At 38.9% G+C, this 15168-nt stretch overlaps 1 protein-coding gene and 1 long non-coding RNA gene across 3 annotated transcripts; both read left to right on the plus strand.

The window, feature by feature from the left end:
- The first annotated feature begins 843 nt into the window (after window positions 1–843).
- LOC136060988 (uncharacterized) lies at window positions 844–4076 on the plus strand. 2 transcript variants are annotated; one of them, XM_024046292.2, is made up of 3 exons: window positions 844–2838; window positions 2925–3307; window positions 3410–4076. In XM_024046292.2, the coding sequence occupies exons 2-3, from the start codon at window positions 3029–3031 to the stop codon at window positions 3524–3526; spliced, it is 396 nt and encodes a 131-aa protein (XP_023902060.1). In that variant the 5' UTR covers window positions 844–2838; window positions 2925–3028; the 3' UTR covers window positions 3527–4076. The 2 variants fall into 2 exon arrangements, with proteins under 2 accessions (XP_023902060.1, XP_065638025.1); XM_065781953.1 differs by having other exon boundaries at window positions 844–3307.
- An 8218-nt stretch (window positions 4077–12294) lies between these two features.
- LOC136071091 (uncharacterized) lies at window positions 12295–14770 on the plus strand. The gene is made up of 3 exons (XR_010632397.1): window positions 12295–12457; window positions 13394–13483; window positions 14431–14770. It is a non-coding gene; the product is annotated as an uncharacterized LOC136071091 (long non-coding RNA).
- The last annotated feature ends 398 nt before the right edge of the window (window positions 14771–15168 follow it).

The following is a 15168-nucleotide window of genomic DNA, read 5'->3' on the forward strand; positions in this document are numbered from 1 at the left end:
CCCCCCCCACCCAAAAAAAAAAAAATCTCCAGGAGACTAGTGTAGAAGGCGCTAGATCTAACATGAAAAACCTTTGAACATATTATGCACAAAAAACATGGTTGCAAATAGTGTTGAAAGGAAGACCAGAACCAAAAACAGAAAGAGACAGCATCAAAAGTAACGTAGAAATTCTTGTACCATGGGCCTAGGAGTTATAAAAGTCTAAATGAATAGTTCTAATCATATGCGGCTTAGACAGTCAGGCTATTTAGAAAAAAATGAGAAAAGCGAAAAGATAGAAGGCCCCTGCACCTACATTTTTTACTCGGTGATACTTGAGAAAAAAAGATTTCAAAACTCCTGGTAAATTCACTGACTTGATCTCCATCAAGTTGAAAGAGTAAATACACATTGATACAGTACTACAAGTCACACCCCCCCCCCCCCCTCCCCCCTCGGGCTATAAATAGTACTACGAGTTTACTAGACTATACTGCAGAGGAATAGACTAGTGGGCAAAAGGGGTTGGTTCATTTCCCACTACATGTACAGAAAATGATTGATTACCTCTTTGAAGATAAGGAAGTTCTAGTAACTGCAAGTAAGCTACTGTTTGAGGATTCTTAGGCTATCCTGCAAAAGAATTGAAAGTAGCAAATATTAGTATTTAGTGTAAACATGTTCTTGCAAATCATATCTTTCTAGAACCATTGACAACCATTACACCAAATACCATTGAGAAGAAGAAGATAAGCAAACTTCACATCTGATCCCAATAACATGAAATTCCATAACTATTGGTTTACTTCATAGAGAATAAAAACAAAGAATAAGACAAATCTTGGGGGGGGGGGGAAGGTGGGTGGGATGGCAGTGCTTAAAAAATTAGTATGAAGTTGGGTGTGTTTAAGAGAAATATTCTTCTAGGATTAGGGTTGATGATGCAAAAAATCACCAAGTTAAGGACCTCGTCTCATTGGGTGGACGATCCTGTGGTTGGTCATGTCTCCAGTGCAAACTAGCAAGAAAGCTTGGGAAAGAAGTGTAATACACTGGTGTGATGTTTGCCAAAAACACTTCGATACTTAAGTCAGAAAAGTAGAAAATTGTTTAGAGAGAAAAATGAGTTAGAGTGGATTTTTGGCTGAGTATTTGTGTGTATCCTTTAATTCTGTTGTTCCTCTCGTTTATAGTTGTTTCCTATTTTAATGGATAATGAATATATGTATTTATGCTCAATAACTACTATGTTATCAATGAGAGCTCTGAAGCGCACAACTCATTTGTTACCGTTGCTCTGTCTATTACGTTTTATTATCAATGGGTGTAATAAATGTGTAACGCTCGATTGGGTCGTCATTAACATGGAATGACAATCCCATGTTATTTTTTGACTCATCAGCTGTCTCTCTGCTCGCATCATCGTCTTTGAGACGAGATAAGAACATAAACGCTCGCCGCTTTGTGTTCCATGTTCGGTGCATTTATTGCGATTTGATGTCTTGTTTATCGTGTGACACGTGTACGGTCATGATGTCTCCCTTGTGTCAGTTTGTCTCGATTTTCCTACGCATGATCTCTTATTTGTTTTGCATTTTTTCCCTCCGTTTCTTTTCTTTCCAATTTCACTTCACCTTTTCTTTTCGTTGCGTTTCATTTACTTGGAGCACTTCTTCCTTTTCTGAGTATTTCTTCATCAACTTGCTTGGTTTTTGGTAAGTCTCTTTGAGATCCATTCTTTGTTTTTGTGTACTTATGGTAGATTATTCCTTAGTTTGGTTGGATTTCCTGTCTATTTCTTTCTGCTTTGCTCGTCTGTGTGGTTAGCTTGAGTTTGTACGTAGGAAATGTCCTAGGGTTAGGTCCTTCGTAGGGCAAGACTGTTCTTATAGGTTCATCTTGCTCTTTCTTTTTCCCTTGATTCATCATTCAATAAGGGTTGCTCAAACTTTGAAAATGTCGAGTGAGGAGGTTAGGTCTAGTGAGCTTGAAATGGGTTTGTCTTCGTCTGAGGAACATGGGGCCCTTGAAGTCACTTCTCCTTCTACCCTTTAATAAGGCTTGAGGTATCTGTTATTCTCTTAAAGAGAAGGACGAGAAGAGGATAAGGGATAGGTTCCAACTTCCTTCTTCTGTAAAGATTAGGATCCCTGATGGTAATGATAGAGCTTGTCACTCTTATGCTGATGAATTGTGCTTTTATAAGGCTAACTTCATCAGTGGATTGCATTTTCTCATCCATCCTTTTATTAGAGAGCTTTTCTTCCTTTTGCAACTTGCTCCGGCCTAGTTAGTGCTAAACTCATGGAGAATAACAATTTGCTGTATGGTGATATGGATGTCTACTAATGATGAAGACAACATTAGGATAGACGAATTTTTGCACTTCTATTGTCTGAGAAAATCCAAGGATTCGGGTTATTGGGAGTTTAAACCCTATGGTAGGAGTTCGAGATTGGTTCTTCACTCCTCATCGTCTCTCTGGAATTGGAAAACCATTTTTTTTCTTTGTCTCTGGTGAAGGTTGGGAGTTCACCCTAGGTGAGGACTTAGATAATGCTCCTCGGTTGCTTTATAGCTAAGGAAATCCTGTGTCTAGTGCATCTTTCTGTTTGTTTTCCTTGCATGCATAAGGTTTTCCAACCGGCCATGGTACTGACGAGGGTACTTTTTCTGCAGCTTCTACTCGTCCTCGTCTGAAGAAGAGGTATCACAGCCGTGTCAAAAGGGTTAGAGAATATCTTGAGACGATCAGGGACTTTGACGAACTCATCTCTCCTCAATCTCTTTTTTTGCATTTACTTGGACCAGAGCCTTCTAAGCATGTTTGAAGGAACGTTGAGATAGTTAAGAAGAGTAAGTTCGTTGCATTATCGTTATAGGTAGACTCAATGTACTTGTTGCTTAGTCCCTCTTTTCTTTTCTTTTTCCTTTTTTTATAGGGATGACAATTAGATTCAATAAAGCTAAATTGGCCAAGGTCTAAGAGAAGAAGGCCAAATGAGGTTTGACAGGTGGCCTTTTGACAAGAAAACATCACAATGACATGGAGACTCCTAAGGACGATCCTATATTGACTTCTCCCATTGCCAAATTTGTTCCCCAATGTCCAGCCTCGCCTACTTCTCGTCTGAAGCTAATTGCTTCTACTGATGGTGGTTCCAAGCCTAAGGGCAAGGACAAAGCCCTTCTAGGTTCTTTTTGGGACGATGCAGGAGTTGTAGTGCTGAAAGCCGACGAGGCTATATCTGTTGACGATCTTTCTCCTTTGGGGGTGAGGTCGTCTCATGAGCTGATGTCATCCCATGTGCATAAGGTTATACAGGTACAAATTGTGAATGAAGGTTTTGCTCTTCGTTGTGATCTATTCTCTCATGCCTCCTTTTTCTTTTCTTTTCTTTTCTTTTTTTTTTTTTTTTTTCTGCAGGTGTTATGTGAATCCTTGTACATTTTTAGGAAGTACTTGGATTATAAGGAGAAGTATGTCAAGGCCAAATCCAAGGTGGAATCTCTTTCTGCTAAGAACGAGTCATTTAAGGGTTAGATCTCTTCCCTTACTGACGAGGCCAAGAAGGACAAGGAAAACCTAAAGACCTTGGAGATGAGCATCGACATTGAGAAAGATTTTTCAAAGTTGAAGGATAAACAGATTGACGAGGCTCTCTCGAAGGTCGAGAAGGTTGGCTTGGAGGCGGTGGTGAAATTCAAAGCTTTAGACGAGTATTTGAATAAGCTTTGTGACTATTACGTGGAAGGTTTCGACCTTTTTCGTAAGTATTTGGTGAAACATCACCCAAAGTTGGACTTCTCTAAGCTTGATATGAAGGCTGTAAAGAATGAGGTGTTGGCTGATCGTCAATCCACAAAAGTGGTTGGAGAAGGTGGAGAAGCTGCTACTATTGACGAAGCTGTCGATGTTGATCTGTCATCTTTTGTTTTACCTTAGATTTTTTTTTTTTTTTTTGTAAGATAAAAAAATTGTTATTTTTGGGGCTCACGCTGTTTTGAGCACGTCTACTTTCTTTCTTCTTTTGAAAAATCTCTTGTGCTTGTCTATTTCGAGCATATAAATTATGAATATTTTTCTCCTTGAATTTGTTTTGCAACTGCTTTTATGATGATATTGTTGCATGTTGATTAAGCCATGCCTAAGTGGTGATTTGAGTTATTTGTTAACAACTCCAACTTTTTCTAAGTCATATGACGGTGTGGTTATGCTTAAATAACCTCTTTTTAAGACGATGTTATTATGTATTAATAACTTTTTTTCAAGTCATATGTAAATGACGATTTTGTTACGTGTGAACAACTTTTTCTAGGTCATGTATCAATGACAATATTGTCACATATTAATAAATTTTATTAAGTTATGTATAAACGACAATATTGTTATGTCTTAATGACTTTTATTAAGTCATGTATAAATGACGTTGTTGTTATGTATTTATTACTTTTATAAAGTCATGTATAAATGACGATGTTGTTATGTATTAATAACTTTTATTAAGTCATGTATAGATGATGATGTTGTTATGTATTAAAAACTTTATTAAATCATGTATGAATGACAATTTTGTTATGTATTAATAACTTTTCTCATTCATGAATGGTATTTGTTAATACATATTAACACTTTTTCTAAGTCATGTATCAATGGCGATTTGGCCATAAAAAATCAACCACGCATAATTCTTGAATAGTACTTCTACCCATGTTTTATTGATGGAGAGACAAAATATTCTTTCGTGTATGTAAGACAAACAATAATAAAAAGAGGAAATACATCTAAATAAAAGTAAGCATTTTGAAATACTAGGGGATTCTTACTGATAGTATCTCTTCCAATGTTCTATGTTCCATGGAAGAGGTAGTTCTTGGCCGTCCAAGGTCTTCAGGTAGTATGATTCTTCTCTAGAGTGGCGAATGACTTGGTAAGGTCCTTCCCATGCTAGACCTAACTTCCCTTGGGACGAGTCCTTTGTTGCCTGGGAGACTTTTCTAAGGACGAGATCACTTATGTTAAATCTTCTCACCTTCACCTTCTTGTTGCAGTACCTAGCCATTGCTCCCTTGTAATTTTCTATTTGCTTCACAGCTTCGTCTCTCACCTTGTCAATCAGGTCCAAATTATTGTTGAGTTCTTGGTGGTTCCTTTGCTCTTCGTACGCCTTGATCTGGATATTCGTCATCCTTACTTCCATCTATATAACGGCTTCAATTCCAAACCTCAGCTTAAATGGTGTTTTTTCTATTGGCATTCTTGTGGTCATCCTATACACCTATAAAACGCTAGGCAACTCTTCTGGTTAAGCACCCTTTGCCCCCTCAAGCCAAGTTTTGATAATTTTAAGTAGGCTTTTGTTCGTCACTTCGATTTGACCATTAGCCTGAGGGTGCCTTGGAGAAGAGTAGTGGTTCTTGATGCCTAAGTCTTGGCAAAATTTTCGAAACTTGAGATTGTCAAACTGCCTCCCATTGTCCGATATGATTATGTTAGGAATCTCGAACCTACAGATTTTGTTCTTCCATACAAAGCTGGTGATCTTGGCTTTTGTGATCATCGTTGCTGGCTCAGCTTCCACCCATTTCGTGAACTAATCGATTGTGATGATAAGGAACTTGTACTGCTTCCTTTCTATATGGAGTGGTCCCATTATGTCAATCCCGAGCGAAAGGCCATGGAGCAGTCATCAGCGTCACTAGCTCACCTGGTTGTGTTTAGACATTCACAAAGCATGGCACTGATCATAGGTTTTGATGAGGTCATATGAATCCTTCTGTAATGTTGGCCCATAGTAACTTGATCTGAGTGCTTTTCCTGCAAGAAACCTTGCCCCTACGTGGTTACCATATATTCCTTTATGTATCTCTCAAAGTACATAGTTGGCCTCTTCCTTGTTAAAACAATGAAGATAAGGAAGGGAGTGTCCTTATTTGTATAAGGAATTGTCAATAACAATGAAGTGAGCAGCTCTGATCTATACCTTCCATGCTTTATTCCTGTCTTCTGAGAGTTGTCCTTCTTTCAAGTAATGGACAATGGGAGTCATCCATTTGTCTTGTTCCTATATCTTCATCACCTGTTCGCCCTCTATGTTGGGTTGTCCCCTTGTTTCCATGCATAAATCAATAGATATGCCATGTTCGTTTGACGAGGCTAGTCATGCTAAAAAATCAATTTCAACATTCTTTGCACGAGGGATTTGCTAGAATTCGACACTGTCGAAATACTATAGGAGTTCTTTAACAATCTACAGATACTTCTGCATTCTTTCTTCCTTCGCTTCATAATCTCCTTTTACCTAGCCAACTACAAGTTGAGAGTCGGCTTGGATGATGATGGTCTTGACTTTAAGTACTCTTACAAGACTCAATCCTATTAGAAGTGCTTCATATTTGGCTTCATTGTTGGTTGCTGGAAATTGCAATTTGACTGCGTACTTCTGGATTTCTCCTAGTGATATGAGGACCACACCTGCTCCTTTAGCTTTTTTAGTGGCGCATCCATCTGTCTGGACCGTCCATGTCTTCTTTTAGGGCTCTTCTTCTTCTTCTTCTTGGGGATAAGTGAATTCTATAATGAAATCAGCGAGCACCTGAGCTTTGATTGCTGCCCGAGGCTAATATTTTATGTTGAACTGGCCAAGCTTTATAGCCCATTGAATGAGGTGCCTTACTGCATCTATCTTGTTCATCGTCTTTCTTATTGATTGGTCTGTCATGATGACGATAGGATGTGCCTGAAAGTGGTGGCGTAGTTTTCTGAAGGTGACTACTAGAGTAAAGGCAATCTTCTCTAGCCTTGGGTAATTCGCTTCAGCTCCCTAAAATGCTTGGTTGGTATAGTACATCGGCCTCTGCACATCCTCCTCTTCCCTAATCAATGTCGAGCTTATTGTTGTATTGAATACTGCCAAATAGAGGTGCAACTTCTTCCCTGTTACTAATGGGTTTAACAATGGCAGTTGTGTTAAGTATTCTTTTAGCTTTGTCAAGGCTTCTTCACATTTGTTATTCCACTGAAAGGTCTTCTTCAAGACTTTGAAGAAGGGCAGACACTTGTTTATCACTCGAGAGATGAATCTGTTTAATGCTACAACCTATCTTGTTAAGCTATGTACTTCCTTCACTGTCTTTGAGGACTTTATCTTCATTATTGCCTTTATCTTGTTTGGATTAGCCTCTATGCCCCGTTGAGATACCATGAATCCCAAGAATTTCCCTAATGAGACAGTAAAAACACATTTTGTTGGGTTCAGTTTCATCTCATAATTACATAGTGTGCCAAAGTTTTCCCTCAAGTCATCCAGGTGGTCTGCTTCATCATTGCTCTTCACCAACATATCATCTACATATACTTTCACATTTCTTCCTATTTGATGAGAGAACATGTGGTTCACCAACCTCTACTATGTGGCCTTAGCACTTTTCAGTTCGAAATGCATCACGTTGTAATAGTATAACCCTTGGCTAGTGATGAATACGGTCTTCTCTTGATCTTCCTCGTCTGTCATGATCTGATTGTAGCCGGAGAAGGCATCCATGAAGCTTAAGAGCTTATGTCCGATAGTTGAATCTATCAATTGGTCGATCCGGGGTAAGGGGAAGCCATCCTTCAGGCATGCCTTGTTGAGATCTATGAAGTCGACACACATCCTCCACTTGCCGTTATTCTTCTTTACCATCACTACGTTGGCTAGCCACTTAGGGTAGAACACTTCCCTTATGAAGCCTACCTCCAGGAGTTTCTTAACCTCTTTTGCTACTACCTTATTACGTTCAGGCGTAAATATTCTTTGTCTCTGCTGCATTGGTCTACACTCTGGATTAACATTGAGACAATGTTGGATGACTCTTCTGTCGATTCCTAGCATATCATCGTGCTTCCAAGCAAAAACGTCCTGGTTATCTCTTAGGAAGTTTCTTATCTTCGTCTTCTCTGAGGCTGAAAGGACGACCTTAATTTCTTGTGGCACTTTTGAAAATTCGAGGACTGGCTTAGGTTTATCTATCATACACGTGTGATTTGTGCTAGATAAGTGCCTGCAATTATGGTTAGCTTAACAACGCCTTCAAGAATAACTCTATCCCTGGTCGGTGAAACTTATCAATGGGGAAGTGAATGGTCGAAGCCTTTCTTTGTTCAGCTTCATTTGTTGAAAGGCTGGCAGATAGATGGTATCTGCTGAGCTTCCATTGTCTACCAGTACCTAACGCATGTTGAATTCTTCCATCTTAAGCATTATAACCAGCGAGTCGTCATAAGGCTGCCTAACACCACAAGCGTCCTTCTTGGAAAAGATGACGTCTGGATCACTGCATCTATGAATTTTTGAAGGGGGGGAACCGCGAGTGTACCCTGTTCACTTCTCTTGCATACGCCCTCTTCAGTGATTTGGAGGATCCTCCCACTACCAATCCTCCTGAGATCATTCTTATTTCTCCTATGGGGGCTTTATTGCCCCCCGTCTCGGCTCCCTTTCCTTCTTGTCCCTATGTTGTCTTCTATACGACTCCGTTCTTCATACAAACTTCTGTAATTTTTCCTGACAGATTAATGTTTCTACTTGGTCCATCAAATGCCTGCATTCGTCAATGCGATAGCCGTGGTCCTGGTGGAATCTGCAATACTTACTTTTGTCTTTTACTTCTGCTAAAGCGTAAATAGGCCTAGGCCATTGCAGAGAAGGTTCATCCTTTATCTGCATCAATATTTGCTTGATAGGCATCACTAGGGGAATGAAGCTAGTAAACTTAGGCCTTTGATCTAAGAGGTTCTTCTTTTTGTCCAACGCATGTCCAGTGCCCAGTGTCTCCTTCTTCCTATCAGGGTTGTGACTAGTTCCTTTGTCTCATTTCCTTTTGGTCACACCTTTAGTAGTCACAACATCCACCACATACATATACTTCTGGGCCTTGTGAAGTTGTTCTGCCACTGTTTTCGACAGACTCTTAGTGATTGAGAAGAAGAGATTCCCTAGTAGCAATCCTACTTGGAAGGTCATCAAGATGACTTGATCTTTCGCTTCATCCACCTGCAGCACTTCTTTATTGAAACGCATCACATATTGCCTCAACGATTCTCCTTCTGCCTGTCGTATACTAAGAAGATGTGCAGTTGGCTTCTTGTGTCATTGTCCTCCAATGAAATGACAAACAAAATGTTTTCTTAGCTGGTTGAACTTTGCAACGTTGCCTGAGAGTAGCTTGCCAAACCACACCCTAGTTGTGCCTTTTAGCGTTGTTGGGAAGGCCCTGCACATTACTTCATCTGGGTTCATCTGCAAAAGTATCAAAGTTTTGAACGACTTAATGTGATCTAAGGGATCTTTTGAGTCATCAAAGTACTCCAGCTGGGGAAGGCAAAACTTCAAAGGGAGTGGACGGTTTAATACTTCTATGGTGAATGGTAAATCCATCCTTCGGATCATTCCGTCTAAGTTTTCTACTCTGTATTTTACTACATTTCTGAGCTCGTCCATCTCCCTCCTCATATTATGAAGCTCACTTTCCATTCTGGACGAGTTTTCTTCTAACATTCTTGTCCTCCCATTGGCTTGGCTATCCGATCCTTCCTCATTATGGTTTCCTTCAATCCTCTGACACTCTTCTTCATTTTGATTCTCCATAGTCCACTGTCGTTCCTCATTCTGGGATTCAACGGCTCTCCTTAGTTCTTCATTCTGGTGAGTCACTTCTTCCAAGCTAGCTGTCAGGGCTTGAATTTGTTAGGCGGCTTGTTTGGCATCCATCTCATGCTATGAGGTTCTCTTTTGTCACTTAGGGAAGATGGTTTGAATGACTAGTATTCCCACAGACGGCGCCAAACTGATGATGCAAAAAATTACCAAGTTAAGGACCTAGTCTCATTGGATGGACGATCCTATGGTTGGTCATGTTTCTAGTGCAAACCTGCAAGTAAGCCTAGGAAAGAAGTGTAATACACCGATGTGGTGTTTGCCAAAAACACTTCAATGCTTAAGTCAGAAAAGGAGAAAATTGTTTAGAGAGAAAAATGACTTAGAGTGGATCTTTGGCTGAGTATTTTTGTGTACCTTTTAATTTTGTTCTTCCTCTCTTTTATAGTTGTTTTCAATCTTAATGGATTATGAATGTCTGTATTTATCATCAATGCGCGTAATAAATGTGTAACGCTCATTTAGATCGTCATTAATATGGAATGACAATCCCATGTTATTTTTTTGACTCATCAAGGGTGATATCCCAAGCACTCAATTGATAAAAGTCTCTCATGGAGCCTAGAAATGAGTTGATTTGTAATTGGTCTCCCCTACCCACCAGAAACTGTAAGGGTGCTTGATTAAAAGGCAATTATAGGTTGGTTGATAGAGGCAAACCTTGAATGATTCCGTGAGATCCCCTTAATTGCCATGTCGAAGGAATGAGCTTTGTTTGTACTTTGTGACGAAAACAATGATGTGCTTAGGGATGAATCAAATTAATGATGCTTGAATTGGTTGTTTGCTCTTCCCTTTATGACACATTAATACTCAAATATAAATTCCTCACTTAAATGTCACAAGTATAATGGGCGTACAGCCTTACCAACCACCAACTCACAGCTGTTATAACTACCTCAAGCTAACCATTACACAGCCGTTACAAGACATTGAATGGGGAAGTTAAATGGCTATTAAGTGAGCCATTTAACCCCCCCAGCTCAAACATAATTGATGGATAGCGACAAAATGCTCATCCATATTACAAACCGTCCAATTTAATGATGAGTAAAAGTATGGACGAGCGTAAGCACATTAATTCCAGATAACATTCAATGACCAAATGATAAATGAGCACGGAGCCGTTATTGCCATCCAATGATGTGCATTTAAATGGTCGTTACAAATGTTAAAGAGCTGGGATTAAGTGGCCATTATTGAGCCATAAATCCTCCAGCTGTGGTACAACATTAGAGAGGCCAACAGATTAAGCATTTACTTACACAAAGGCCATATAAAGCCATGAGAGATAGGTAAATGATTCATATTGAACACACACACAAATTACTCTACAGATTACAGATTTCTAAAGAGTTTAAGCTAATTTAATTATCGGAGGGTCCTTGACAAGCCCTAAACCGGTATCATTATCTGCTGAATGTCTTCTTTGATACAGGATCTCTAGGTCGTCCATCGTACTGACGAGGAACATACTAACGAGGCAAAATCGTGTTTTATCAAGTTGATGCCTTCTGTGGGAAGACAGGCAATTAATCAATAAGCCGTTGAATTCCATACTGACTAAGTTCCTTAGAACCAATGGACTTAATCACAACTACGCTATTGGACCCAGTGGTGATGGCTTAACAAATCCAAGCAATAACAGCCAATGTGCAAGAATTGAAGAGACAAAATGAAGACTTGAAGCAGAGAGTGTGTCCAAAGGGCACAAATATGTCATAATCATGGCGTACTTGCAATGACAATGACGACGAAGCCCATAGTCTAGGAAATAGTAGAAGAAAAATTTCTAAGCACACCGCACAGTTGACTCATGGCAACGATCAGATGATAAAAAAGATGAGGAAGGAGTTAGACAAAGTCAAGAATGCCATGAAGGGAAAGACAGCGATAAATCTTGATGGTAAGATCAAGAGGACAGACTCACCCTTCACTGCCAGCGTTTTGGAGTACCCTTTGCCTCCCAAATTTCGCCTCCTGTAGTTGGAGGTTTACAATGGCACTAAAGATCCCCTAGATCATATAGGGGCATTCAAGACAACATTAAACCTCCAGCAGACTCCAGACAAGGTAATTTGCAGATCATTCCTAGCAACCCTCAAAGGAGCAGCAAGGGCGTGGTTTAGTAAGCTGCACTGGCATCTATCACAAACTTTGAATAGTTGAGTGACTCTTTTGTTTGCCATTTCATTGGGGGCCAACGCCATAAGAGGCCCACCTTATACATGCTAACTGTGAAGTAACAAGAAGGGGAAACCTTAAGAGAGTATGTAAAACTGTAACACCCCAAACTTTTTAAAGCAATTTCACAATGTTAATAATATCTCAAGTGAATTTTATGTTTTTCAAGAAGGTTGTTAATTATTTTGTAGAGGTCTTTTTAATATTAAAAGCTTGAGGGGGCATTTAAGTGATTTGTGATGATGGGCTAGGTGAGGATTAAGGAAGAGAAGAAATTTAAGGGTGAAATGATAAATTCTTCCCAAGATATTTTTGTGATGAGTGGTCTATAATAACCCATACGGTAAACCCCCCCCCCTATTTTTCTTCAGCCGCTTCTCCCTCCCTCCCTCCCTCCCTCCCCCTCTCTTCTCATATTCACTCTTCTTCTTAGTTCTTCCCCAATGATGACCAAACCTCCAAGCTCCCATATCTCCTTCATCATTTTTTTTCTTTCTCTCTAGTTGAGACCTCCTTGTTAGGGAGGATTATGTCTCCATTGGTTTTCCTAGTAGCTAAAACTCCATGAGATTTTGAAGTGGATTAAACCCAAGGTAAAAATCTAAGCTTTTATCTCAATTTCTTCTATGAAATCCTTTGGGTTTTGCTATTTCATGATTATTATGGTGAATACTTAATGGGTTTTGGTGAATAATGGAAGATTAGAGGGTTAAGATGATTTGGGTAGCAATGGTTTGTTAAAATCCAAAAATTTCATATCATTTGAGAGTTTTTACTTTGATAAAAGGTTTTGGTTGATTAGTTTTCTAATGGGTATTTGAGGGTTGGTTTGCTAGATCAACTATATGGGTCTTCTTGTTGCATATGTTGATGTGAGTTGATTTTAAAGTGTGTTTCCTTTGCATTTGAGTGACTTTGACATATGTGAATGTGGGCATTTTGCTTGTCGCGTGCCAAGTGTTTGATAACACTTGAGTAAGCTATCCCTGACAGATTTGAGTAAGCCGCACTACGTGAATTTTTATAAATTATAGAAAAATTAGTTTGTGCCGAATTTTTGATGGTACATGCTACACATATAAGAGCTTGTCCCTATTTAATTTCAAGTTGATCGGATAACTTTTCATGTACCAAACGGTTTTTACAAAAGGGCTGACCTGCTGTGTAGTGAATTTGAAAGTATGACGAGTATGTTGGGATTTTGTGGAATTTACTTGAAACCTTTGTTGTGTGGGTTGGCTTGTAAATTCTTACATTTTCTTCTACATGTGTTTTACTTAGTAAACTTTAATAATGGTTTGGTTTAATCTCTTGCAAAAGTGTATTAAAATGCTTTGGTTGTGTTATGGTCCTTTGGATCACTTGTATGCTTGTTTGATGTCCCTTGGGAATAGGTGCCTTGGGATAGTCAAGTTAGGCTTTAGGCCCTCGATTTGATTTTGGGGGACCATTTTCGATTTATGGAGACAAGTATGAAGGTACTTTGGGATAGGCCTTGTAATTGATAGGCTTGATCATTGTGTTTATAGGTTTCAAGATTCTCAATGATGGACCTAGTAATTGGATTGCTTGCTTAGGTGGCGGTGCTCGATTGAGGTAAAATTGGTTGGCCTCCCGAGGTAAGTAGCTTTCAATGGGATTTTGGAAAATAACCATGTTGCATAAACATTGTTTTTGGGTTAAACACATTTTGGAAAATTATTTGTGGAATTATATCTTTCTAAAAACTATTGTGTTGTAAACTTAATGTATATGACTATTTATGAAAAGTGCATCATGTTTAATATTACATATGGGGAAATGCATGAATATTTGGCATGGGAAAGAAAAGCATCTTTTATTAAATTCTGAGAATAGATTTTATGGATTTATTGCATTATTCGTAAAATTTAAAGATGCTTTGATAATCGGGAGAGTTCATACAAAATATTTTTGTCAAGAAATGAGTTTGAAGGCTTTAAGAAGCTTGTGAATATTGTTGGGTATTAAAAGGGTTTGTGAAACTACTTGGAAATGAACTGTGTTTTGAATTCATGTAATCTGTGAGCTCTTTATGTTTTACCCTTGTACTGTGACGTGTGATTACCTGGTGATTACCTTGCTAGATACTATAGTCTGTGTGACATTGGTATCTTAGCACCTGTCTTTGTGACGACATATGAGTTCCGTCTTTGTGACGACATATTAGTTCCGTCTTTGTGACAGCATTGAGTTCCGTCTTTGTGACGGCAAATTAGTTTTGGCTATGTGCCAGCGATGAGTTTCGTCTTTGTGACGGCATTGTCACGTGGCCTTGGGTTGGAATTTTAGGTTTTGGAATGGTGTTTTGATAGCTCACAGTAAATAGTATGTAGTTTCATGTTAAAATATTTTGAGAAAACTTGGTGCTACATCGTTTATATCATTCTTGTCATTTTATCAATGGAAATGGATTTGCTGGATTTTCATTGAAATTTCCAAAGTATAACATGTTTTGTAAAATGTCCATTATCATGAGACTTGCATTTCCCCTACCCCCATTATTTATGCTACTTACTGGGCTTTAGCTCATCCCAATCTCCAACAGTTTTACAGATAAATTAGCTACACGTCAATCATGGAGCTTAATTTATTGGTGGTGGTTGGAGTGCGGTGTTTAATTGGGAGACTTGAGCCATAAATGGTTGATGATTCAATTTTGCAAAGTTTAACGAGATCATAATTAATTCTATTGGAGGTTGGATACTTGAGTTTTGTTAGCCTTAGGCATTGTACGCCTAACTTCAATGTTGAGGTTATGTATTCTAGAAGGGATTGTGGTTTTGTGTTATCCATTTGGAGCTTTGAAATATATTCATGTATTATTTCGAGGAACATGATTTAAGTTATTGTTTATAAATGCGTTATAGAGTTTTGACTTGTAATATGGAGATTTTAGTATGGTTATTTATTCTTATCATGTGTCGAGGAAAAAAAAAATCTCCTACGTTCTCACTCTTAATGGTTCTTCTCTCACACTTTGGACCCTTTTGGGTTTGGGGCGTGACAAAAACGCTTCAACAAAGTAGTGTTAGAAATTGACAAGGCAAACAATCAGTTGATAATGACGACCTTTTAAGCAGGGTTGAACAATCCTGGCCTTGTCTTCTCTTTAGGAAAGACCCTGCCAACTACAATGACAGACCTCCTGTTCAAAGCCCAAAAGTACCTAAATAGAGAGGATGCATTAACGGCAAATGGAATAGATGGCAAGCGAAAGATGGAAGCAATGGGCGAGCTCCAACATAAAAGAAGGAGAAGAAGGACTGTTCCCCCAGTCGAAAGA

Source organism: Quercus suber, unplaced genomic scaffold, assembly GCF_002906115.3.
Source record: "Quercus suber isolate HL8 unplaced genomic scaffold, Cork oak 2.0 scaffold_285, whole genome shotgun sequence".
Taxonomy (NCBI): domain Eukaryota; kingdom Viridiplantae; phylum Streptophyta; class Magnoliopsida; order Fagales; family Fagaceae; genus Quercus; species Quercus suber.